The 25,262-nt window shown below is 42.4% G+C and overlaps 1 protein-coding gene across 1 annotated transcript in view; it reads left to right on the top strand.

Moving 5' to 3' along the window:
• The window catches only part of LOC138245756 (hepatitis A virus cellular receptor 1 homolog), a 133,422-nt gene that overhangs the window by 66,127 nt on the left and 42,033 nt on the right, over nt 1-25,262 (top strand). Inside the window, exon 3 of the mRNA XM_069199637.1 lies at nt 19,165-19,253. Within this exon, the coding sequence (XP_069055738.1) occupies nt 19,165-19,253 (89 nt within the window). The remainder of the gene's footprint in view (nt 1-19,164; nt 19,254-25,262) is intronic.

Here is a 25,262-nt window from a genome sequence, read left to right as displayed (position 1 = left end):
TGCAACTGCCATCTCCACTGCGGCCGTTCACTGACTGCCAAACTCGTAATGAGGGCCCTGGTTTGGTGGAAGCCATAACAAAAGCACCTTGCCCAACATTTAAAGAGCAAGTAGCATCATTTATAAGGGTAGGCACATTTTATGCAAAGTTTACAAATAATTTTGAAGTAAAAACTGTGCATCTGAGAGAACTGTTATAGAAAAAAGGGTTTCTCATGGAGTCAACAATGTCAGAATTAATTTTATGCTATGAAAAAATGACATTGTTTCTGCTGAAGTGCTAGCTTCATTTGACTCAACAAGTGAATGCATTATCACTGTGGATGCATGCAATGGTGGGAAAGGAGTCGCCCTCGCTCAGAAACCAAAAGATGGTTAGGAAAAGACTGTAGGTTGTTTCTCAGTCATAGAGAAAGTGATGGTAGCTTCTTCCTGGGCAGTTGAGCAGTTCAAATGTTTTATCTGGGGGAGGAGATTTACCTTTAAAACTGATCACAAACCTTTAGGTAATATTCTGGGAGGTACTGTGATTGAAGACCACACTCCTAGATTGGCTAGACTAAGTTTGAAACTATTGCAGTATAAGTTTGGCGTTGCACATATTCCTGGTGGTAAAAATACCAGAGCGGAGTATTTGTTATGTACACCAGGAATTAGTCAGGAGAAGACCATGAGTTGTGAGGATGAAGAGGATGAAAAAAGTCTGATAGCTACGATTGATGTTTGCCAGGACAATGTTTTCACTGAAGATGAATGGATCGAGGAAATGTCACAGGATGAAGTTCTTTAAACTGTGAAGGTGTCTGTGAAAGAAGGGTGACCCAAAGAGAAAGCATTACCTATAAATATACAATATTAATTCAAAGTTGCAGATTAATTATCTCTAGAGAAGAGTGTAATGCTGTTGTGCGTCAAGAGAGAGAATAATAGCATGTGGTCATGAAGGACACTTTGGACAAACTATCACAAAACAGAAAATCAGGGACAGTTACTGGTGGCCAGATATGGACATGGAAATCATTGCAAGTGTGAAAGCGTGTGTTGTCTGTGCTATGAGTGAAACAGACTTGAAGACAGGCGCTGCACCTTTACAGCTCTGTGTTTTACCAAATGGGCCTTGGTTCAAATTAGCTATAGATTTTATTGATCCATTCAACAGTTTTCCATGTAAATCCACGTTTGCCATGGTAGTGGGAGGTAGATTTGATGGAGGAGCCAAACACTGCCAGGGTAAAAAAAAATCTTAAAACATTGTTTCTGAGAGAGGAAGCACCAAAATAAATTGTGCCTGACAACGAGATACAGTTTGTATCGAGAGAAATGAAGGAATTTCTGGAAGGAAATGCGATAATCCATAGACGAATAGCGCTTTACAACCCCCCAGGCTAATGGCCTGGTAGAAAAAATGAACTGCACTTTGGTGGAATGCATTCAGTAGTCCATTCAAAGCAACATTGAGTTGGAGAATGCAGTAGAGAGTATGTTGTGGTCTCTGGTCTGAGCCCTTTTGAAATCTTGAGGGGATGAATTTCTTCATCCACGACGTGTTCTGCATGGTTGAGAGAGTTGCAACCGTGCACTGGTCGAGCTTTTTCTGTGGACAAAATAATGCAACCCCGCACTGAAGCTTTTCAATAAAAGATTCAAGAAGGCTACGATGCAAGACAAAAAGTGGCAGAGGTCAGGTGTGATATTAAGGTGGGAGCAGGATAAGGGTCAAAGATCGTATCCGTGTGGTCAAAGATATGTCTAAATTCAGGTCTCCAGGAAAGATGGACACAGTGACCAAGAATGCAGTGCGAATAAAACAACATGAGTGGTTGAATAAAGAATGAGTGGTGAAAGTTTCTTGTCCTGTGCAAAAGAATCATGAGTATAAGGTTGATATTGAGCAGATTAGATCAAAACCAAGCTTGGATGAGAGAAAGGCAGGCCAACTAGTGTTGCACAGAACTTTATGGGAAATCACCAAACCAGGGAGGTGTCATGATGTATAAGTACTGTTGCGTTGGTTGTGTATTTTTCACAATGTCTATTGGTAATTTTATCTACAGTCCAGTTCTTTTATGAGAAACATATTTTATGATATGTTCAACATGGTTTATGTGTTATGTTTTTTTGTTTCTCTTTTAAGAGTATAAGTCTCATCCTATACAATGTTTGCTTTAATTAATATAGTTATTTTCATTTTTATTGTGATAATATTTTTGTAAAAGAAGGGAGATGTTGTGGTGCTGTACGTCCTATCAGTCCCAGTCATATGAATATGGAAGGCTCTGAACTAGTCAGTTGCTGTCTGGAGGCTGTCCTTGACTGTGGCCAATAAACCTATATGCTCACAATCCGATTTGAAGAGTGTTGTTTGTGAACAAGATCTCTACAGATTGCCATAATTCTGACTTGATTTCCAGTGAAAAACTCATGTTAAGCAATATTAAAATGAAAGTTGGACGACAGCAAATAGATCTTACAGGTATGTTGATTAGGTTGTATTAGAAAAAATATTCTTAAAAAAAACCTATACGTGTATTTAAGCTGAAAGAAAATATGTAGCTTCTAGACACTACTATAAAATGCCAAATAAAAGGGAGGTTAGATGAGAACATTACGTAAAAATATAGTGAGCAGCAAAGGAGGAAGAGGAATGCTATACTGGAAATGTAGTTATTTTATTAAGTCATGAAAAAATTAATGTGTTTGAAATTAGATGTGGCTGCTTCCTTATAGTATGTAATTCAATAGTATGTAATTTGCACACACTCATACAGCCAGATAGGCACTTGCACACCCAGTTACACTTCTACAAAAGTACTTATGTACCCACCAGTCATAAACAAAGACAGTCACTGACACATTCACAGACACACATAAAACCATTCACACACCCATTTACCACCTATACATCCACTTCCATAGTCATTCACGCACCCATGCAGGCACTGTCACAACCTGTCACAACCACTCACACATCTATACAGCCAATTATGTACCCAGCACTCAGACAGTTAGTTACACAGGCACGTGTACACCCATACACCCAGTTATATACCCAGTCACCGACCCATACAGCCAGTCAAATACCTATTTACAAAACTATACAGTCACTCCTACACCCAGTCAGACTGCAGCAGACAGTTACACATCCACACTCACACACACACACACACACACACACACAGCACTTATGTATCCACCACTAACAGAGACACTTGCACACACAGTTACACACCCACTCACTAACACAGCATGTTACGAATCCATACAGCCACTTACATACCCATGTAGATACCCATACAGTCTTTAACGCACTGTCACACACCCACACAGTTACTTACAAATTCAGTGACACACCCATTGCGGCACTGTTACATTCATTCACATATCCAGTCAACTACTCACACACCAATTAACCTACCCATACAGCCACTCATATACCCATTTATACACCCATACTCCGACACTTACACAGCCTTTTAGAGTCTGACATAACAACTTATGTAGCTACGCACTTGCTTATATTTTGTTATCAAATAGTATGTAATGAAAAGTTAAATGTATTCTATTTTTGCTTTTCAGATATCTACTTTTGCTTAATAAGGAACGGAAGATTCAATTGTGAGGTGAAAAAAAAAATAACAATTATGCTTGTTGACAGCATCCATAAACTGGGCAATAGATGATATCTTTAGTGCAACTGGCATATGGCGTTTTCAACAATGAGCGGCCATGTATTCCAGTTTTGGTGAAACAGTGGGGATGGTAACCATCTGGTCAAGATGTAAGGGTCCCAAGGATTGTCCAGGTGCTGATGATGATGCACCACTTTCACTCTCTCTTATTATCTTGTGATATGTCTTGTGAAAAGTTCTTCACCATACCGCTTGACAGTTTTTTGCTGCATATATTGCATCAGACACATTTTAGGACTAACTTTCTTTTGTCCTGAAGAGATGGAGAAATATTTTCAAATGTCGGAGAAATTCTTTGGCAGTGGTAAGTCGTCTTCTTCCTTGTACTGCTCTTCCCCAGCTCTTCTGCCTTCAGCAGAAGACATCTTAACTTTGAAACCCTCTTCATTTGAAGAAAAACAGAAAGGCAGAAAAATGATGGGTTTGAGTATGACTTCATAGAGAGAGAGAGAGAGAGAGAGAGAGAGAGAGATGTAAAACCCAAATAAATGATTTAGTGTGTTGTTTGCAATGTGGTTGGGTGGAGACTTGGTGTGTCAGATGAGAAGTTGAGGTATGGATGTGTTCCTGGAATTGTGGCAGATTCGTGGATCTATAAAATTAATACAAAAAAATAAATACTTGCTGTATTATAGTTATAGAAGGTTTACATAAATTACCTCACATTGATTTGTTATTTGTTACTTTTAAAGTACATATTCATAATAAGTGTGTTAATAAAATGTATTTATAAACTTGTGAAAATGGATATTACTAAATTGAATGTAAGGATGAAATTGTAGTACAATATATATTTTTTTAAAAACTGTGAAATTCACAAAAAAAACAAATATTATGGGGCCGTTATAGTTCGTAAATAGAATTAAAAAACATAGAAACTCACTGAATAAAACAAGGGTTACACAGACGTTATAGTTAGGCTCAGATTTCTCTTACACAAAATCATAGAAATTCAGCAGTTATAGTTATCTGAGCTAAATATAACTTATGCCCCCAATGAACTGCTTATGACCTCACATATTACATTATTCATGACATGGTCAGTGACATCACTGATGACATCTCAAATGACATCACTGATGACATCATCTAGCAAAGTAAACATCAATATACTTTATAAAACACCATTAACATTTTAAAAAAAGAAGAAGACAACACAGGTGAGAGGCATGCAGCACAGAGTTGACTGCAAGCTTATGAACTTCTATACTCACTTATGACCTAAGAAAGTGGTTCCCAACCTGGGGTCCAGGGAACCCTAGAGGTCCGCAAAGCCTCCTCAGGGGGTCAGTGAAGGCTTAGGAAATTAACTAATATTAACAGATTAATAATGTGCATACAAATAAAGTGGTTAAACGTATAATTTAACATTTTTAAACTTACTGGAGATGTCAAGGAATTTGAAAGTGAGGTTAAAAATTAAATTAGCATCCACAGATTGATTTGGGGGAGCAGTGCAGGATGCATCAAACAGAACATAGTATGGATGATGTGTCAGTTCATTTGAATTTAGAAATGCTCCAATCTTCCTATTAAAATTACATTTTTATTTTTTATTTTATTTGTTTGCAAATTAAATAAAATGTGTTATCATTTGTGTTTGTGCTTGATGGAATGCTTGTTTGTTATACATTTTTGTGTATTGTTCTGCAGTTTAAATCATCAGCAGTGTTAAGGCCTGGATCCCCGGCTTCCAGTAACCACTCAATGGGGGGTCCCTGGATTTCATTAATGGTTTAGTGGGGATTCCCGGGTTCCAGTACTGTTAAAGTTGGGGTCAGCAGAAGTCAAAAGGTTGGGAACCACTGACCTAAGAGATGGTTCTCAACGGTTAGTCCTGTCTGCACTGAACCACTACTCTAAACATTCATGACCAAAGTTAAATGTTTAACTGTATGGGCTAGTTTACTTCAAAACACAACAACACCATTCATAAACCTAGAAAGAGGTTTTAGTGTAGATGTCATATTTACACAAATCACTACAACATACGATCAGTAGAGAAGTCTTACCGGACAGGCCACTGTGCCATAAACCATTAATAAAATTATTATTCATTCTGGAGAAAGGTGTAAGCAGAGAGGCCAGTCTGCTGTAAATGTCTGCTAAACCGGGCCATTTTTGCTAGAGAAAGGTCTTAGTGAACAGATTAATTTATTGCAATCTACTGCTACAGTCATTCATCACAAAGGAGAGAGGTCTAAGGAAACTGGTCAGTGTGTTTTAAAACAGAACTATACTGAGCCGTCATTGTGGAGTGAAGTTGCAATGAAAAGTTTAGACTGTCACGAAACACTGCCATACACATACATCCTCATGGGACATGTGTCAGTATAATGACTAGTTCACTTATAAATAGTACATATGCTTTAAAAACTGGATTATAGATCAGATGACATATGTTACAAATAACAGCGCTCATTTGTAATACTGTAAGAATAGTAATTTAACTTATGTGGTAGCTTAGTATGGATCTTTAAGTCTCAGAAACTTTAAGAAAGCACTTACACTACCTAGATTATGTCATCAGTGATGTTATTTGAGATGCCACCACTGATGTCATCAGTGATGTCGCTGCCCACGTCATGAGTGATGTAATATGTGAGGTCATAAGCAGTGCATTGCGGGGGCCTTAGTTATAGTTAGCTCATAACTATCACTGCTGTATTACTGTGGTCTTGTGTGTGTAAAATCTGAGCCTAAATATTACTTCCCGGTAACCTGTGTTTTTTTCAGTGAATTTCTAATTTTTAACTTCTATTTCCTAAGTATAATGTCTCTGCGAACCTTTGGCTTTTTCAGTAAAGAAATATATAATTATTTGAGGCGCTGCACCTCTGGTCCATCCCTGAGTCAGCACCCGAGGTAGTATCAGGCGTATGGGACATGTGGCCTTTCTCAACACAAATTTGCCTCAGGGCAGCCAGTCCACCGATGCAATATTCTTCATCCTCACTTTTTTCCTTGGAGAACCTACCTTGGGAAGCACCCTCAGCACCGCCATAATTGTTCTTCCCAGAATCATCAAGTGAGGAATTCTGGGATAGGTTATTCTTCCCAATCCAAGATGGCTGCCACAGCATTTAACTCTATGAAGGCTTCCCAATCGAGCATGGGAACCCTGTTTGCATGAAGACATTTCCTGTTCGAGGCCTATATAAGGAATGAGATCTGGCCACTCCCTGCACCACAATGCTTTGAAGTTTCCTCTTATAGTGTTCTTGTGCTCCTGTTCATCTTACTGTCATACAGTTCCATGTTGTTGAGTCGATTGGCGTACAGTAGAGTGGAAGAGAATTGCATACTCTCTAGTGTTGTACAGTGGAGTGTCGTAGAGTGGCGTGTCATACAGAGGCCTGTGGTACAATGTTGCATAGTGGGGGAGAGTGTCACAGAGTGGAGTGCTGTGTCATTTAGTGGGGTGGTGTGTCATAGAGAGGAGTGCAGTGAAATGTCCTACAGTCTCTTACAGTGTAGTACAATGGTGCAGAACAGATGGACATAGCTTGGTGTAGAATGTCATAGAGTGTAGTAGAGTCTTGTAGAATGAAATTGCATAGAGTAGACTAGTGTATCGTACAGTGGAGAGAAAGAGTGGATTTTATACAGTGGCATAGAGTGATGTAAAGTGTCATACCGTGGAGTAGACTGGAATGGAGTCAAGTGTAGTGGCATAATGTAATGTGGAGTAAAGTATAATAGAGTGGATTTGCATGTCATAGAGTATAGAGGCGTAGAATGAAGTAGAGTTGTGTAAAGTAGAGCTGAGTAAAGTGTCATAAATTGGTCTCATACAGTAGAGTGGTGTGCTTTGCCATAGGATGTTGGAAAGTCTCACAGAGTGGAGTAGAGTGTTGTACAACAGAGTGTACAGGCATAGAGTGGAGTATACAGCTGTACAGTGCAGTGTACAGGGATAGCATTTAGTACAGTGTCACAGAGTGGCATAGAATGTAGTTGAGTTTGAGTTTTGTGGAGTGAAGTTTATAAAGTAGAGGAAAGTGTAGAGTGGAGTAGAGAACAGTGGAGTGTGGAACAGTGGCGTAGAGTAGGGTACAGTATTGTACAGTGGTCTAGATTGGAGATTAGTGGAGTCTCATAGATTGAGTGGAGGAAAGTGTAATAGAATAGAGTGTTAGGTTATAGATTACAGTGACATGGAGTGGAGTGCAGTGGCCTGGCGTATTATTCAGTGGAGTAAAGTGTCATAGAGTTGAGTGCTGTGTCATACAGTGGCATGGACTGGTGTGTCGTAGAGTGTCAGAAAGTGTTGTAGAGTGCCACAGAATGGATTACAGTGTTCTACAGTGGAGTGGTGTGTAGTTAAACAAAGTGTGGTAAAGTGTAGTAGAGTGGAGTGGCATAGAGTCTCGCAGAGTTGAGTGGAATAGAGTAGCATAGGATGGAGCGGTGTAGAGTGGATTAGAGTAGAGTAAGTAGTGTGTCTTAGTAGAGTGCAGTAAAATGGGCTGAAATGGTAGAGGGAGTTGCGTAGAGTGGAGCAGAGTGACATGTAGTGGCACATAGTAATCCTGAGTGGCACACACTCGGATAGACTGGAGTACACTGTTGTGCATTGAAGTGCTATACAGTGAAACATTGTATGGTGGAGTGGAATGGCATTAGGTGGAGTGCTGTAACTGGAATAGCATATAGTGGATTGGGGTACGGTGCAGCAACATCAAATGTAGTAGAAATGTGTAGAGTGGAATGGCCTTCAATGGAATAGCATAGATTGAAGTGGCATAGAGTGGAGTGGTGTAGAGTGGAGTAATGTACAGTGGAGCTGTATATAGTGGAATAATGCAAAGTGTAGTGGCATATAGTGGAATAGTGTAGAGTGGAGTGGGGTACAGTGGAGTGGTGCAGAGTGGAATAGTGTAGAGTGGAGCAGCGTACAGTTAAGTGGCATACAGTGGAGTAGCCTTGACTGGAGTGGCATACAGTGGAATGGGGTACAGTGGAATAGCATACAATGGATTACCAGAATGGTGTAGAGTAGACTGATGTATAGTGCAGTAGGATAGAGTAGAGTGGTGTACAGTGGAGTGGCATGCAGTGGAATAGTGTAGAGCAGAGTGGTGTCAAGTGGAGTGGCATACAGCGGAGTGATGTACATTGGAGTACCATGCAGTAGAGTACCACACCGCTGAACAGAGTAAAGTGGCATAGAGTAGAGTGGCATACAGTGATATAGCATAGAGTGGAGTGGAGTAGAGTGGCATGGCATGTAGTGCAGTAGCATAGAGTGGAGTGGCATACAGAGGAGTGGAGTGGCATAGACATGAGTGGCCTACAGTGGAGTGGGGTAGAGTGGACAGCATACAGCGAAGTGGCGTAGAGTGAAGTTTTGTACAGTGGAATAGTATAAAGTGAAGTGGCGTAGAGTGGAGTGGTGTACAGTGGAGTGGCAGAGAGGAGTGGCATAAAGTGCAATAGTGTAGAGTGGAATGGTATAGAGTGGAGTGGCATGGAGCGGATTACAATACCGTGGAATAGTGTAGAGTGGAGTGATGTAGAGTGAGGTGGTGTGGAGTGGAGTGGCAGGCTGTACATTGGAGTGGTGCACAGTGTTGTGGTGTACACTGGAGGGGCATACAGTGGAATACCATAGATTGGGGTTGTGTAGAGTGGAGGAGGGTATGGGTTAGATGGCATTTGGCAGGAATGTATAACATGGTGTGCAGAGTAACACAAAACAGCTGTTTGAGCTGCCTTGGATTTTTCCACATTTATCAAGCAACCCAGGGCCAATTATTGTGACTTAAGTATTGTGTTGCCCATGTGAGACAATGCGTGATGCAAGGGTAGTGCAATACCATAAATACATATGGACCTTAGTCATATATTGGTCCATGGTATACAGCAGTAACTTTGCTGTATACCAGGGTGCATGTCGATGACAAGGCAGTATATGACTGGCTAATGCCTGTGTGTACAAAATTTAATGGGCAGCTATATAATTTTATCACACTTTTCATTTGTTTTAGGTTAGGGCTTTAGATATAGGTAAATAGTTCCCTACTTAGTGACCCTATATTAAAGTGGTAATATATAGGGAAATGTATTTTTTAAATATATATTTTAAAAGGTTTATGGAGCACTACCCTAGTACCTAACAAGTACGTGTTTTTTCAAAATTGTTTAAGTGTGCAGTATTTTATATGTATTTCCGTGATACTCCATACCCTTTTTAAAAAAAAAAAAATTAAATATGTAAACATTTGAAAATACATTGTAGTAAACTATGGGCCAGATGCATGACCATTAGAGATTGCGACTTGCAGTTTGCAAACTTTTGTGATTTGCAAATTACTAGTTGCAATCTCTAATGTACAACCGTGTCTGAGACACTGTGATTTGCAAATAGGTTGCAAGGGACCAGCCTCATTAATATTCATCAGGCAGGTCCCATTTTGTGATGCATTAGGAATGACCAACACTCACAGGGATGGTGGCGTGCCGGGGTCAGCAGATCACCATGTCTGTGACTGCTTTTGAAATTTTTAAATGCAGACCATTTTCCTTAAAGGAAAACGGGATGCATTACAAAAAAATATGTTTCCTTTGCATTTTTTCAGAGTAGGCATTGGTCTGTGGGACCACTGTCTGCTCTAAAAAAAAAGTTAGTGCCCCCATTCACAAAGGGGAAAGGGTCTCGTGGGGTCCCCTTCCCATTTGCGGATGGGTTACCACCTACTTGAAGTAGATGGTCATTGCAATTGTTTTGCGACCGCATTCCTGGTTGCAAAACAATCATACATCCCCCTGACTCGCTATTAGGAAGGGACCCCCTTGGCAGTCCCCTTCCTAATAGTAAGTCGCAAACCCTATTTTGCGCGTTGCTAACAGGTTGCGACCTGCAAAATATTATTGGAGGGGAATTTAACTTTCTTCAGGATCCAATTTTGGATACCACTGTTAGGGGTAAGAAACAACATAAGCCTAGAGTTGCCAAAATCTTTAAAGACTACGTCAAAGTGTTGATGCTTTGTGACCCTTGGAGAATGAACGCCCCCAACAAGAGAGAGCATACGTGTATCTCAACCCGGTTCAAAAGCACCTCTCGCATTGATTTGTTCCTGATATCTAAAACATTGCGCTTCAAGACTTAGTCGGTGCGGCACTGTGGCTTATCTGACCCTGCCGCCCTGGTGCTGGAAGTGTCTCTTTATTCGGAAGTCCCCAAGTTTCAGACTAGAAGGTGGGTCTTTAACCAGCAGCTTCTTCAAGATGAGGGATGGGTACAGATTTCTAAGGATGAAATAAGTGAATTTTTCAAACGCAATCAGGGATCTTCAACTCCGGCTATAATCTGGGATTCGTTTAAGGCCTTTTTCAGGGGCTTGGTAATCGACAAGGAGGCAGCAGACAAATCTTCTCAGAGACAACAAACCAGGGCTCAGGAAGAGGCAGTGCAAAGGTGTTTAAGTGCTTACCTACATGCCCCTTCGCAAAATAATAGACAGTCTTTTGAATTAACCAAAAAGGCACGGGCCAACAATTTTCTCAAGAAGGTTGATATAGGTTATCAGACTTATAAACAAAAGGTATATGAAGAGAGTAATTTTACAGGCAAATTCTTAGCATGGCAGGCTCGGGATTGAATTGCTGGTAATACTATACATGCCTTGAGATGCCCTATCACCGGGGTTAGACATACTGACCCCAGAGTTGTGGATGAGATTATGCTAGAGCATTATATGCGAATTCACAGCCATGCTCCGGATATTGACCCTAGGTATATTAAGGAATTCTTGGGGAAACTGGATATTCCTAGTTTTACTGAAGAAGACAGCGATGCTCTAATACAGCCATTTACGAAGTTAGAACTCCTTGAGGTTGTCAAGAACCTCCGTACGGGGAAGGCTTGTGGACCTGATGGCTTTCCAGCTGAATTTTTTAAAGCTTTCATTAAAACATTTATTGATGATTTTTTGTCTTTAATGAATGGCCTACTTAGGGGCGAACAGATTCCCAATTCTTGGCACTCAGGGAATGTGGTTAGTTTTCCCCCCCCAAAAAAGGCCATGGAAGATCATAATGCATATTGTCCAATCTCTTTGCTAAATACAGATTATAAAATTGTTATGAAACTTTTGGCTGATAGGCTCTCCGGGGCCGTCAATAAACTGGTGCATCCCGATCAAAACGGGTTCATAGCTGGTCGGCAACTTGCAACTAATGCGCATTTTTTGGCTGAGGCTCTTCACTGTTTCGCTTCTAATAAAATTTCTGCCATTGTTCTTTTATTAGATGCGGAAAAAGCATTTGATTTGGTTGTTTGGGATACACTCTTGGCAGTATTGTCTAGCTATAAGGTGCCTTCTCAGCTCTGCACTAATTCAAAGGTTGTACTCAAACTCTGAAGCTAATATTATTCTCAATTCCGCTTGTGTTGGTCAACTTCAAGTACAACAGGGGACTCAGCAGGGTTTGCCCTTTATCACCTATTTTTTTTTGCTCTCTTCATTGAGCCCTCAGCCATTAAAATCAGACAAAATAATCAGATTCAACCCCCTTTAAAGTCAATGGGGAAGATTAAACTCTATGCTGACGATATCATTATGTTTTTAGATGAAGAACGTACTTCCCAGGAAGCGGCTTTTAATGTTTTTGCCGAATTTGTGCAAATTGGTGGCTACAAGATTAATATGAGTAAGAACGATATTATTCTGTGTGGCACTTCTTCTATTAAACTGCTCCCCAAATTAAGACACTGTGTGAATACTAGGCCAAAGAGATACTTTGGGATTCATTTTTCAGCCGATATAGGAGACCTGTATGAGGAGGCTTTGCTTGCCCGATGGTGGTGTCTCCCCCTTTCTATACTAGGTCGAATTGCATTGACCAAAATTTCAGTTTCACTATTATTTAACTTTCTGTTCTCGGACATTCCGTGTGCTTTAAGACAAAACGTTTTGAAAAAATGTGAGTCTATGTTTCGCCCATTTATTTGGCAAAATCAGAAGGCTCGAGCTGCATTTAGCACATTATATACGGATAAAGAAAAAGGGGGGTTAGCTTTGCCCAATTTTAAAGATTATTACTTTGCCTTTTTTGCACATTATCTCACTAGTTATAAAGCAGATCAATCTGTAGGTTTCACATTCTCTAATGACTTTCATGAATTAATATGTAGGGAGCACGATATTCGGAATCCAGCACTTTTGGTGAAATCTCCCAAAAAAGTTCGCTATAATATTCTCAAATGCTCTTTAAGAGAAAATCAGATCTTTTTAGAAAATATTCAATCCCATATTTGCATTTCAACACCCCTCTTACACAGTTCACGTTACGCTCTGGCGCTCAGCTCAATGCAGACTTAGTAAGGAGGTGGGGGCATGCAGGATTTAGTAAAATCAGGGATTTTCGCATCAATGACCACTGGGAAACTCCCTTAAATATCCAGGTGATTGTCAAAAATGACTTTCTTCTGGTGGGATCCTATAATACTATGCTGCATAGTCTAAGGGATCTGGATATCAATTTAATTATTAATGCCCAGGCATTAGTCTCAGAATTGGTGGATCCTCCTGGGATAAGGAGTGCGGGGCATGGAGAAAGCTATTGCTAGACAGGGATAAGGTTGATCTTGGGGCAAGGGCCCGTCAGGAGGACCTCGATCTTTCAAGTGAGTGCTGGGAGAGAATTAATCACTTAAATTTCTCGGTTCTCAGAGGTGCGAACTGGCATCTAATGATATTTTTTAGTAAATGGCTATTATATCGAACCCCGCAAGCCTTATCCCGAGTGGTGCCAAGCTGCCCTGATCTCTGTTTTCACTGTAAGGTAGTAGGGGTGGCGGGTTGGATACATGTGATTGGGACATGTTGATGTATACAGGAGTACTGGGATGGAATATTCAAGATGCTATCAACTATGGCTCAGGTTATTATAACTCCCAGTATCCGGTTGATGTGCTTAGGCTTCAACCCCGAGACAAGGCTCCCTTCCAGGTGGGAGAAACTCGTTTTTATCGCCACTGTGGTTGCTAGATCTCTCTTGTTAAGAAACTGGCGATCTGAGTTATATCCCACCCCTCAAGAATGGCAGAGCAAAATGATGCAAGTCAGAAATCAGGAAATGAGATGTGCTAGCAGAATTGGAAGTGGTAAAACGTTTTCCTTGATCTGGGGCGAATTCTTTTTAGACAATCAAGGGTAAATCTTTTCTTGGTTAAATCACCTATTGAATGAATTTGCATAGCTACCTAGTCTCATTGTATCTGTTTAGAGCTTCCCCATTGGGGAAGTTATTCAAGACAAAGGGGGTGATTCTAACTCTGGCGGGCGGCGGAGGCCGCCCGCCAGAGTTCCCCCCTCCATAACACCGCTCCGCGGTCAGGAGACCGCCGCGGTGATTCTGGGTTTCCCACTGGGCTGGCGGGCGACCGCCAAAAGGCCGCCCGCCAGCCCAGTGGGAAACAACCCTCCATGAGGATGCCGGCTCCGAATGGAGCCGGCGGAGTGGAGGATGTGCGACGGGTGCAGTTGCACCCGTCGCGAATTTCAGTGTCTGCTCAGCAGACACTGAAATTCTTTGTGGGGCCCTCTTACGGGAGCCCCTGCAGTGCCCATGCCATTGGGGCCCACTGCAGGGGCCCCCAGGGGCCCCACGACACCCCATACCGCCATCCTGTTCCTGGCGGGAGAACCCCCAGGAACAGGATGGCGGTATGGGGTGTCAGAATCCCCATGGAGGATTCCTTTGGGCAGCGGAAAACCGGCGGGAGACCGCCGGTTTTCCATTTCTGACCGCGGCCAAACCGCCGCGGTCAGAATGCCCTGCGGGGCACCGCCAGCCTGTTGGCGGTGCTCCTGCCGACCCTGGCGACCGCCGGGGTCAGAATGACCCCCAAAGTTTGGAACTGCAATGTATTTTTTTTATTATTATTTTCTGTTATCTTGGTGGATCCTGATAAAAACTCAATAAAAAGATTTTTTTTTTTTTTAAATATTTGTTTCAAATATATGGTAGATGTAATAAAGTTGTAATAGGTAGAGAAAAACCTAAATCCTAAAACTTACCTAACCAGAACAAAGGCTAACTATACTTAAAAGAACATAGATGCCTTTAACTTCTGGAAAGGCAGTCATTAGCCAATCACATAATACCTTATCATCAGCATGTACTGCGGTACGTTCATGAAACTTTGCGAAACTACACCTGTAGTACCCAAAAGAATAATCTAAAGACCATAATCTATACTCCTGCCAAATTTCATTCAAATCTGCACAGCTGTTTTTGTGCTACACACAGTACAAAAATTGGTGAAAAATGCATTGGTGGAAAAACTGGATTTGGGACCTCCCCTGTATGCTTTGCACCACCTTAATGAACCTCCGTGAAGCTCTGCAAAGTTCACCACTGTAGAAAAAGCTATAGGCCTGCAAGGTTTTGTGGAGATTTGTTGAATGGGTGAAAAGTTGTTAGCAAGCAAATATCTGAGGAACTCCTATCGCTGGGAATCCTAACTATAACTACAGAGTGGCTATCACCACTCTGTTATATATATGGGTAGTTATAGTTAGCTCATCATTTCCATAGAAAATGTGTTTTTTGTGTTGGTAATAACTTTGGCACTGTTTGACGAATCTCCACAAAACTGTCACAAAGTGTACCACTTTGTGACTAGTTTGTGCATGGACAGTTTCAGGATGATTTATCCATAGCAGGCTAAGAATAAATGTGGGTATCAAAACACAAAAGTCCCATACACTTTCCATAAACTTCTTCAAGAAGCAGGACTGCACAAACTGCTGAACGGAATGACACTATGTTTGTCAGGAAGCTAGATCTTGGTCTGCAGATTGTGCTTTTTGTGATCTGGTATAAATCCATTCAGTAGTTTTTGAGAAATTAAGGTTTACAAATAATTGTATATCTGGATGTTTGGGTCTGCGAGAGGCTTGCAAAAGTCTCACAGGAGTGTCAATTTAAAAATAGAGCATTCTGATTGGCCCAGGATGTTTTTTTTTCCCCACTGGAGCAAATGCTCTGATTGGCTGCCAGCAACATGAGAAGAATGTTGCTGGCAGCCATCACAGGACTTGGGGACTTATTCCCCTGTCCTGAACTTGTATAAAGTAAATAATATAAGGGGCACGGTAGGGCTGTCTTAACCCCTAGGCCCAAAGGGGGAACCCAGAGTGACCCCATCCCCTCTGGGGCCGCAATACGTTTTTTAAAAGAATATGTGGTTTGTGGTGCAATCCTAGGGACTCCTGCCAGATTGTGGCAAAAAAACTAAATGGAGGCCTGGGACCACATTGTTTCATTAAGGGGTGGGGAGCATTGGCCCCCCCACCGAGCTTTTTTTACCATCAGGGACCCCATCCTTCTAGTGCCCAATTTTATTATTATGGGGAGGGGGCACATGGCCCCAATCCAAAAGCAGTTGTCGGCCCCAGCGACCCCATCCCTGGTGTCTAATTTCATTATTGAGAGGAGGGGGCGTGTGGCCTCAATACCGGGCCATATTTGGCCCAGGGAACCCCATCCCCCTGGGCCTTGACTTTAAAAAAAAAGGGGAGGGGGCCACACGGCCCCCCTCTCTAAGCCGTTGAAGGCCCCGGTGACCCCCATCCCTCAGGGCCGGCTCACTTGCTGTGTCCCGGGAAGCCCACCTTCAGGACACAGTAGTTTCCCAAGGAAACGTGTTTGCTCCTTCCTGGTGGTAGCATTATGAATCTCTCGCCAAACACAAAATCTGCTCCAGGTGGGTGGGAGCTTTAAAAATGGTGCTGCCGGCTGGGAGCATCATTGCATTCTGCTTGCTCCTTCCCGGAGGGAGCAGTATAAATAGCTGCTCCCTACGGGTGGGAGCAATGCCGGGTGGGCACTGGGGCACCCACCCATGTTAAAGGAAGGCCCTGAGGGATGGGGTCCCCGGTGCCATAACAGGCTTGGGGAGGGGGGCTGTTTGTCCCCCTTACTTTACACAAAATACAGCCCTGAGGGATGGGTTCCCCAGGGTCTAATAAGGCTCAGGGAGGGAGCCATGTGGCCCCCCTTCCCCTTCAAAATTAATACAACTCTTGGAAATGGAGTCCCCAGGGCCTATGAGGCTCAAGGAGGGAGGCCACATGGCCCCATCCCCTTTAAAAACAAAACACACACACAGCCCCGGGGATGGGGTCCCCAGGGCCTAATAAGGCTCAGGCAGGGGATCATGCACCCTCCTCCCTTTATTAATTACTCAACCCTTGGGGAATGGGGTCCCTGGGGCCTGACAACAATTGGGGAGAGGGACATATAGTTCCTCCTTTTTTATTTGCATTTCAGCCCTGAGGAATGTGGTGCCCAGGGCCTAATTAGGCTCAAGGACGGTGGCCAGCACTCCCCTCCCTTTATTAATTATTCAGCCCCAGGGATGTGGTCCTTGGGCCTAATAAGGCTAAGGAAGGGAGGCACATGCCCTTCTCCCCTTTTTTACTAAATTGGCCATGGGGGTGGGTTCCACTGGAAATAAAAAGGCTTGGGGAGGGGGGGCATGCAGCTCCCTCTCAGTTTTAAACAAAAAATGATGGCCAGGTATGGGGTCCCTGGGACCTACGAAGGCTCAGGTAGAGGGACGACATGATCCCTTTCACTTTTTTATTGGTTTGGCCCTGGGCAATGGTATCACCAGGCTTAATAAGGTTTGGAAATGGCGGCCGCCCGGCCCTCCGCTCCTATTTTATTATATTTAACCTTGAGGGATGGGATCCCCTGGCTTAATAAGACTCAGGGAGGAGAGCTGCACACTTTCCTTTCCATAGGGCCCAAGAAGGCTTGGGAAGGGGGGCTGCATGCCCACTCCCATTTTGTATTGTATTTGGCCCTGGGGTATGTGGTCCCTGGGGCCTGTTAAGGCTTAGAAAGGGGAGCCACATGCCATCCTCCCCCGTTTAATTGTACTTTACCCCAGAGGATTGGATTCCTAGACCCAATTAAGGGTCAGGGAGGTGGCAGCATGTCCCTCTCCTCGTAATATAGATTTTTTGGCTCCAGGGGATTGGATCCCAGAGTCCTAAGGCCAAACCTATGCTGCACACACTGAAGGGTGTGCGCAGTGTGGGTTTGGCATCCAGCTAAGAGTTTGACCACAGGGCCTAGTTGAAGGAAAAGCCCTGTGACCAACCCCCTCTGAGCATGGCCAAAGGCTGTGTGCCGTGTGGGACTGGCTGCCTTCAGGGAGCTGGAAGCAGGGCCTGGCTGCATCACAGGCCATGTGGCTAATCCCATGCTATGCACAAGGAAAGGCTGTGTGCAGCATGACATTGGCTGCCTGGGGGGGGGGGGGGTTGTCTGCCTCTGGGTGGGCTGACCACAGGGCCTGGCCACAGGCCAGACACTGTTGCTAGCCCCCTGCTGTGCACAGCAAAAGGCTGTGTGGAGTTGGCTGCCAGTGGGGGTTTACCGCAGGGACTGGCCACAGCCCCCAGTCCAGCGGAGAACTACTACCACACACCTCATCAATTATGTAATTTGAGATGTCATCAGTGAAGTCCTAAATGATGACATAGAACATATCATGAGTGATGTAATTAGGAGAGGTCATGAGTCCATGACGGGGCCACAGTTTCACTGGTGAATTTCAGTGTTTTTTTGAGTCGAGAACTTTAATGCTGACACTGACATAGTCACCTAACTAATACAACATTACTTTAACCTTTGTTTTTTCGATGAATATATGTGGTAGGTGCTTGGCTTACTCAATGGCTGGTCTGGAGTATATTTCAGCTTGTTTTTACTCTATTAGGGATTGTAAATTTAGGAGTATAATTTATGATTTGCATTTGTCTTACTCATCTGTGGGTATGTGTTTAGTATAAGTGTGTCCCTCTCCCAAACCATGATTCATATCTTTCAATCACCCTACCAGTTTTGGAGCAATTATTTCCCATTTTCCTAATATAGCCCCAGTCTTTTCCTAATTTACCACAAAATTGTAGACCTATGGTGGAGCTCTCTGCACACAATAGATAAGAGAGATGAATATGGGAGTCTCAACACTTTGGTTTGTGATTTGCATTTGGAGTGTGGAAAGTAGTGCTACTGGAATACAAATTTACATACTTACATACATGCCTTTTGTGAAGCAGCTCCTACATTTTTGTCCTCCAATTACTGGGACAGATAGAGGATATGTAAACACAGCAAAGAGTTTTTAAACATTGAGGGATAGCACAGACATATAAGGACTGGACATGCACACATCAGTGCTGTGCAGCCTTTCAGCTGTAGAACCACAAAGGCCCTTGATAAAATATCCTATTGATCTTCTTCAAAAGTGAACTTTGTACAGTTTTCTCTATTTTGACAATCCTTGGTTGTAGAGACCCCAAACAATATATTTTCATTAGAGAGTAAACTCATTTACTCATTACTCAGAGTCAACAAGTTACTCTGTATGACCACACCATTCATGTGTCTCCTCAGATGCTCCTTCACAGTAATAACATTATTTTATACATATCTTTTTGCTTAGGTCCCAATTCACCCAACGTGACCTTCGATACCAGAGTCAATGTCTCCATGGGGCCCACAGTAGGCTATACCCATCAAATCCAAGTTCCAGTGAGTATCTTACACCTACTATTATTCACAATGGTATTTAAAATGCATCCTGTGGGCCTACTGTGACCTACTGATTTCTTTTCTGCACAATAATGTTGGTTGAAACGCTATGAAGCATAGCTACCTGATGTCACTCTACGGCAGTGGTTCCCAAACTTTTTCGACCGGCGGCTTCCTTCACCTACATTGGCCATTGCCCGCGGCTCCCCATTATGTTACTTTTTTTTTCGGGTGGGCGATGTAAGCCCAGCCTCAGGAGTACTTCAAATTTTCTCCCTGCAAATAATTGGGATGTAGGCGATGAAGGTATTATCATATTGGTAACAAAATAAAAATACAAGTTGTTTACTTTTTTTTTTATTCAGTTAAGTCAGAAACAATACAATATCAAGAGCCAAAAATGTTTCCACGAATTAGCAACCTTTTTTGAACACATGTAAGATTAACCACACAACAAATTTCTGTAGTAAATGTTTTTTAATTAACAAGAAAAACCACGGAGTCTGAATGTGAACAAAATAGAAAGGCCTATGTTTGGAAAATCCTAGTGAGATGGATGTGCTTGTTTTTCTTTACAAAGCTCCTCAAATCTTGGTGTTATTTTTGAGATCGCAACACGCATTTCTTTTTCAAGGTGAATTTTTGCCCTATATTTTGACTTTATCACTGCAACTGCTGAGAAACCAGCTTCACAAAGGTAGGAAGTAGCAAACGGGATCAAAACACGCAGGGCAATCTTGCTAATCACTGGGTATTCATCTTGAGTTTGGCACCAAAACTCAAGCAGTGACAGAGACTGGAATTGTACTTTCAATGTTGAGTCACTTGAAATGTCAATGAGCTGTTCTGCTTCCTCGTTATTGAAATGCTGAGGTATCTCAGCATTGAAGGGATCTCTCACCCATTTTATTGGCTCCACTTCATCCTCTGGGAAATATTTCTGAAGGTAAAAATGCAGTTGTGACAAATACAGAACAAAAACTGTCCTCAGTTTCTCCTTTAATGCCATCTCATTGTCTTGCAGAAACTTGTCCATTGAAGGAAAACATTTATAGTCACCTTTGCTTACACTGCCTTTCCAAGGGATTACTTTTTTCTTAAACCCTGAAACTTTGTCTGAGAGCTGCAAGATGTTAGTATTATTACCTTGCAAGGACTTGTTCAGTGTGTTCAGTTTTTCAAAAAGATCCGAAAGGAAAGCCATTTGTATTAGAAAGTCTGCATCAATAAATTTGTCAGCAAAACAATGTTCATCATCGTGTAGATATGAGTATATTTCATTCCTAAGCTCATATACCCTAAGCATGGAGTTACCGAGAGACAGCCATCGAGAACTGCTGTAGAACAAGAGGCATGAGTGTTCGGCACCCATGTCTTCACACAGCTTAGAAAAAAATCTTGCTTTCCTTGGTCTTGTTTTGATAAAATTTATCACTTTGGTGACTATTTTCAGAATATTATGCAGTTCTTCACTGAGGTTTCCTGCTGCTAGTGCTTCTCTGTATATTATACAGTGTGTCCACATAGCATTAGGTGCTTTAGACCGTATGCGAGCTTGAAGTCCTTGGTAGCATCCAGCCATTGAACGACCCCCGCCTGTACAAACTCCAACACATCTCTCCCAGTCAATCTGATTCTGTACCATAAAATCATCCACAACCGCAAACAAATCTTGACCGGTAGTTCCACCTTTCATTTCCTTACAGAACAACAAATCCTCAACTATTTTTTTTCATTAACAAACCTGACATAGCAAATAAGATGGGTGTCTTTTTGGTTGTCTGTTGCCTCGTCCAGTTGAAGTGCAAAGTCTTTGCCTTTTAAGTTACAGATGAGCTGATCGTTAATATCGTCAGCCATATCGTTTATCCTCCGGCTGATAGTATTATTAGAAAGAGGCACTTTGAGCAGCTGTTTACCAGCATCTTCGCCAAGCATGATGGTTACCATATCAACAGCAGCAGGCAAAATTAGCTCTTCTGCAATTGTGTGTGGTTTTTTACACTGTGCAACACGATAGGCCACTTTATAAGAAGACAAGAGGGCGTTACTGTTAACTTTGGCTTGTTTTGAGAAAGTGGTCTTTTGTAACTTGGCTTCTGTTAGTTTTCTTTGGAAAAATTCCCTTGGCTTTCCAACCACATTTGGGTGAAGACTTTCAAGATGACGCTTTAGTTTACTTGGAAGCATGGATTCTAAAGCCAAAACTTTTAAACAGATTACACATTGAGGACGCTCCTCATTATTAACCTGTACACATGTGAAACCATAATCTAGATACCTGTCATCATACTTTCTGTACTTGGCTTTTCGCTTCCCATCCTCTTTTTTCTCTGAAGAACCTGAGACTTCACTTTGCTCAGACGAACTTGAACTCGGTATTAAAAATCTCTTCATTGTCAATCATAAAGATGCCAATCAGTTCACACGTAGAAGAGAAGAGAAGAAAGGGAAAGACTGAGGAAGAGAAAAACGAAATAGTGTCACAATGGTAGAAAACAGAAAGCTGCAAGAGTGAGCTGAAGGAGTAGGAAGTGGTTTTAAAATCATTGAAGAGGCCTGAGATGGATTTAGTATTACACTGCCTCAGTATTCAGTTTTCCCACATTTAATTTCAGCAGCCCATGTTTAAGAGGAGGACTTTGGGTACTGGCACATTTTTATTTACAAATTAAGCAATGTCGTTCACACTCCCACTCTGCAGTTTCTTGAGAAAAGGGGTGGTTTCTGCAGGGTGCAATTCTTAGCATCAAGATAGGGGCAATATGTGAAGGCATTAACAACTATGGTGCAAGGCAAAGTTGTTACCCCCTTAACAACAAATAGAAGACTCTCGATGGGCTAAAGGTCACATGGTGTACGTACGGTGTCAGTCTCCAACTGTAACTTTGGTGAATCGTAATCCATGCCTGACTATGTCAAACCATACCAGCATGTGGTTTCATTTTTAGCAAGAAACTGTCAGGAAGGCTCACTAGTTTCCCATCTGCTCTAACTACTCTGTAAGTACCTGTACTCGAGTCGAGGCATTCAAATGAGAGACATGTAAATATTACATCTAACCAAGTAATTTAAAGTTTCTTAAAATATCACATGTGCATTTCTTTGTCAAACAATATTCACTTTCCATATCTCTCTTATGACTGCAGTATACTTTCAACCAGGAATAAAAGTAAACCACATACCCCCAACTATCCTCCGCTAACGCCATTACAGATCTTCATTTCTAAGTTCACATGGCACTCAATATATATTTGGCTTTATAGCTTTTTTAGCCAATGTGCTTGAAAACGTTTTTATTTTATTTAAATTGCCAATATATTCTACTTTTTTTAAACGTTCTTTAGGAACTACTCCTTGAACATCCCTGGGGAGAGCTGCTGCAGTAGGAAATTGGCAAGTTCTCAGGACCCCATTCCAGTCCATCATTATTTTGCACACTGTGCCACTTCAGTCTTTAGTTTAGTAGTCCCAGCCATATGCAAATCAGTCTTGACCCTGCTCCAATGTGAAGAGTGTGAACAGCGCAGCCCAAACTGCCTGATCAGTTCTTCCCTTAAGGGGTCAACTGGGTTATTGATCTAGCCCTTGCCTTCGGCTGTTCTTGTTATGAATCCGGGACTTCAATTACCAGACTGTAACGAAAAAATTAAGACTGAACGAGCTGCTCGTACCTGACAAAGGACAACGACTAATGAGAACCGAGGGAGGAGACCGAGAGATACAGGAGGGTGGGCAGAAATCCCAGTGTATTTTGATGGTGCATTTACAAATTTTTAGGAGACCTGAGGCAGGCAAAGTAAAGCCTTAGTACCGATTGGTCCCTGGGTTTTAAGCCAGGCAGTAGTAGGATGAGGACCCGCCTTTGCAGTGGTGGCGCCCTGTGCGACAATCTTTTTTGGTGCCCTCCCCACAGCGGATAACAGGGGACGATGGGGGAAACAAATTTGTTTTCAAAAGAAAGACAACACTGCTTCCTATCGCCCTGCCATCTCCTGCCGCCTCGCTCCTCTTGTGGTGCCCAGCATTCAGGTGGGGTTGTAATGGCAGGGTTTGCATAATGATCAACACTTTGGGTAGAAGCGTCATCTTTCTAGCCGCCAATTGGCCCAGTCAAGAGAGCCCATAGCCTCTCCACTTGGCTAAGGTTCCACGCGTCTCACTCAGAAGGGAGGTCTAGTTACCCTCAGCTGTAGTTGTTGGGATAGTGCGAATCTGTAAGCCTAGATATTGCACTGCCTGCTTGGCCCATGTAAAGGGCAGGACGGGCTTCATTGCTTTCACCTCTGTCTCTAAAACAGTCAAATTGAAAATAGAACGTTTGGAAACATTGGCATCTCGACATTTTTAGTGTTGCCTGACAGATGGATGCAGAAGGAAATGTGCAGCATGTGCTTTTAAATTGTAAGCACAGCACCCCCTCTCCTGAGGTCAGATGCCCCCTTCCAGGTCAGCGCCCAGTTCGGCCACACCAGCCACACCCCCTAAAGCAGGCCCTGAGTGAGATTCTTATAATTACAAAAACATATGTGACACAGTGACCTAGGCTGAGTCCCCAAACTACACAGTCTTGTAGATTCCAAATTCTAAAAACGATAATAATTAAGGTAATTACCTGACAATGAGCTGAAATTTGACTTGGAATGCTGAGGGGGCTCTCGGAGTCTCTGAATTGCCGCGCGCCTGTAAATGCCGAAGAACGTAATCACGCTGGGTGAAACCATAATGCAAGACGTTGACAGGTGGGGCTCATGTAATCCCCCCGACATGAAATGCTAATGTGTACTGCTCGACTGGAAAAAAATTACCTCCCTTCGTAAGTTACGCTGGTATAAACCGCGTGCAGAAATCGTTTCTGAAGTGTGGCATTTCATGTTTTCAAAAATGCGCACGGCGCCCCAGGCAACTTGTCACGGCGCACCGGGGTGCCGCGGCGCACAGTTTGGGAACCACTGCTCTACGGGAATGTCAGCAAATACTGTTGTGATAGAGTTGTAAAGTTGTCCTGTGATTTTAGGTCATGGTTCTATAGAATGTACACTCAACAGCACAAGGCATCATATAGATTTGACCCCAGACTATTAGGCAGTGTGTTCTCCAGATAATATTTAGATCTGGTGCTTTTGTCACTAGACTTTACGTGATCACCAGATAAAGAGATTTATTAAGCAGTACTCAGAGAGGGAATTAGGCACCGTGATTTTCCTCTTGATGAGATTTTGTCTTGGCAGAAGGTGTGTACTTTCATTGATATAGAGTGCTTGTTTGACCTTTTTTCAAAGCTTTTGCTTGGCAAAGTATGCCTCAGTCGGTTATGGTGGCAAGCCAAAGGTCAAACTATAGGCCACATTGCTCCATTGTAATAAAGTAATACCATTCAACTGATGTGTTTAGATCAGTATTACACTGAGTAAAAGCACATAGACTGGAATTTTGTTCCATTGGATCTCACAGATTAAAGTAGTAGGTAAAGGTTTTGGTGTTGGTTACTGCCGCAGACAAACCTTTGAGGTAGAAGATTTGAAGTGTGATAATCCTTGTTAACTTTACTTAGAACGGATTGGATATTATTTTGCAGACTGTAAATATGTTTATGTATTTGTAATTTTATGATCATACGCCTGATGGGTACCTTTGGGGAAACCTAGTGCTCAATATGGGAGGCCTGAGTTGGTTATGTTGGCAAGCCAGTGAAAAAGGTTATAGGCCTTGTTACTTCATTAACAAAAGTTACGTCAGATGCCATATGTCTGATGTGTTAATAAACGAAAGCTATCACTTATTTTTTGTGAAATGCACCTGTTAACCGTAATAGTTCTTTCAGAGTGAATTGTTATTTCACAGGGTTAAAACCTGTAAAAAAGAAGTTCTTTACATAAAATCTTACAGATAACCATATTAAGCAAGGGCTTTGGCATTGGTTACCCTCTCTGACCAACCCTTGTTGTACAAAGTTGTGCATGAAGAAAGGGTCCGTTTACCTCACCCACTGGTTTTATTGCCTTGTAA

This window comes from Pleurodeles waltl, chromosome 7, assembly GCF_031143425.1.
Source record: "Pleurodeles waltl isolate 20211129_DDA chromosome 7, aPleWal1.hap1.20221129, whole genome shotgun sequence".
In the NCBI taxonomy this organism is placed as follows: domain Eukaryota; kingdom Metazoa; phylum Chordata; class Amphibia; order Caudata; family Salamandridae; genus Pleurodeles; species Pleurodeles waltl.
The sequence above is the reverse complement of the archived record's forward strand: the minus strand, read 5'-3'. Positions and strand labels throughout refer to the sequence as shown.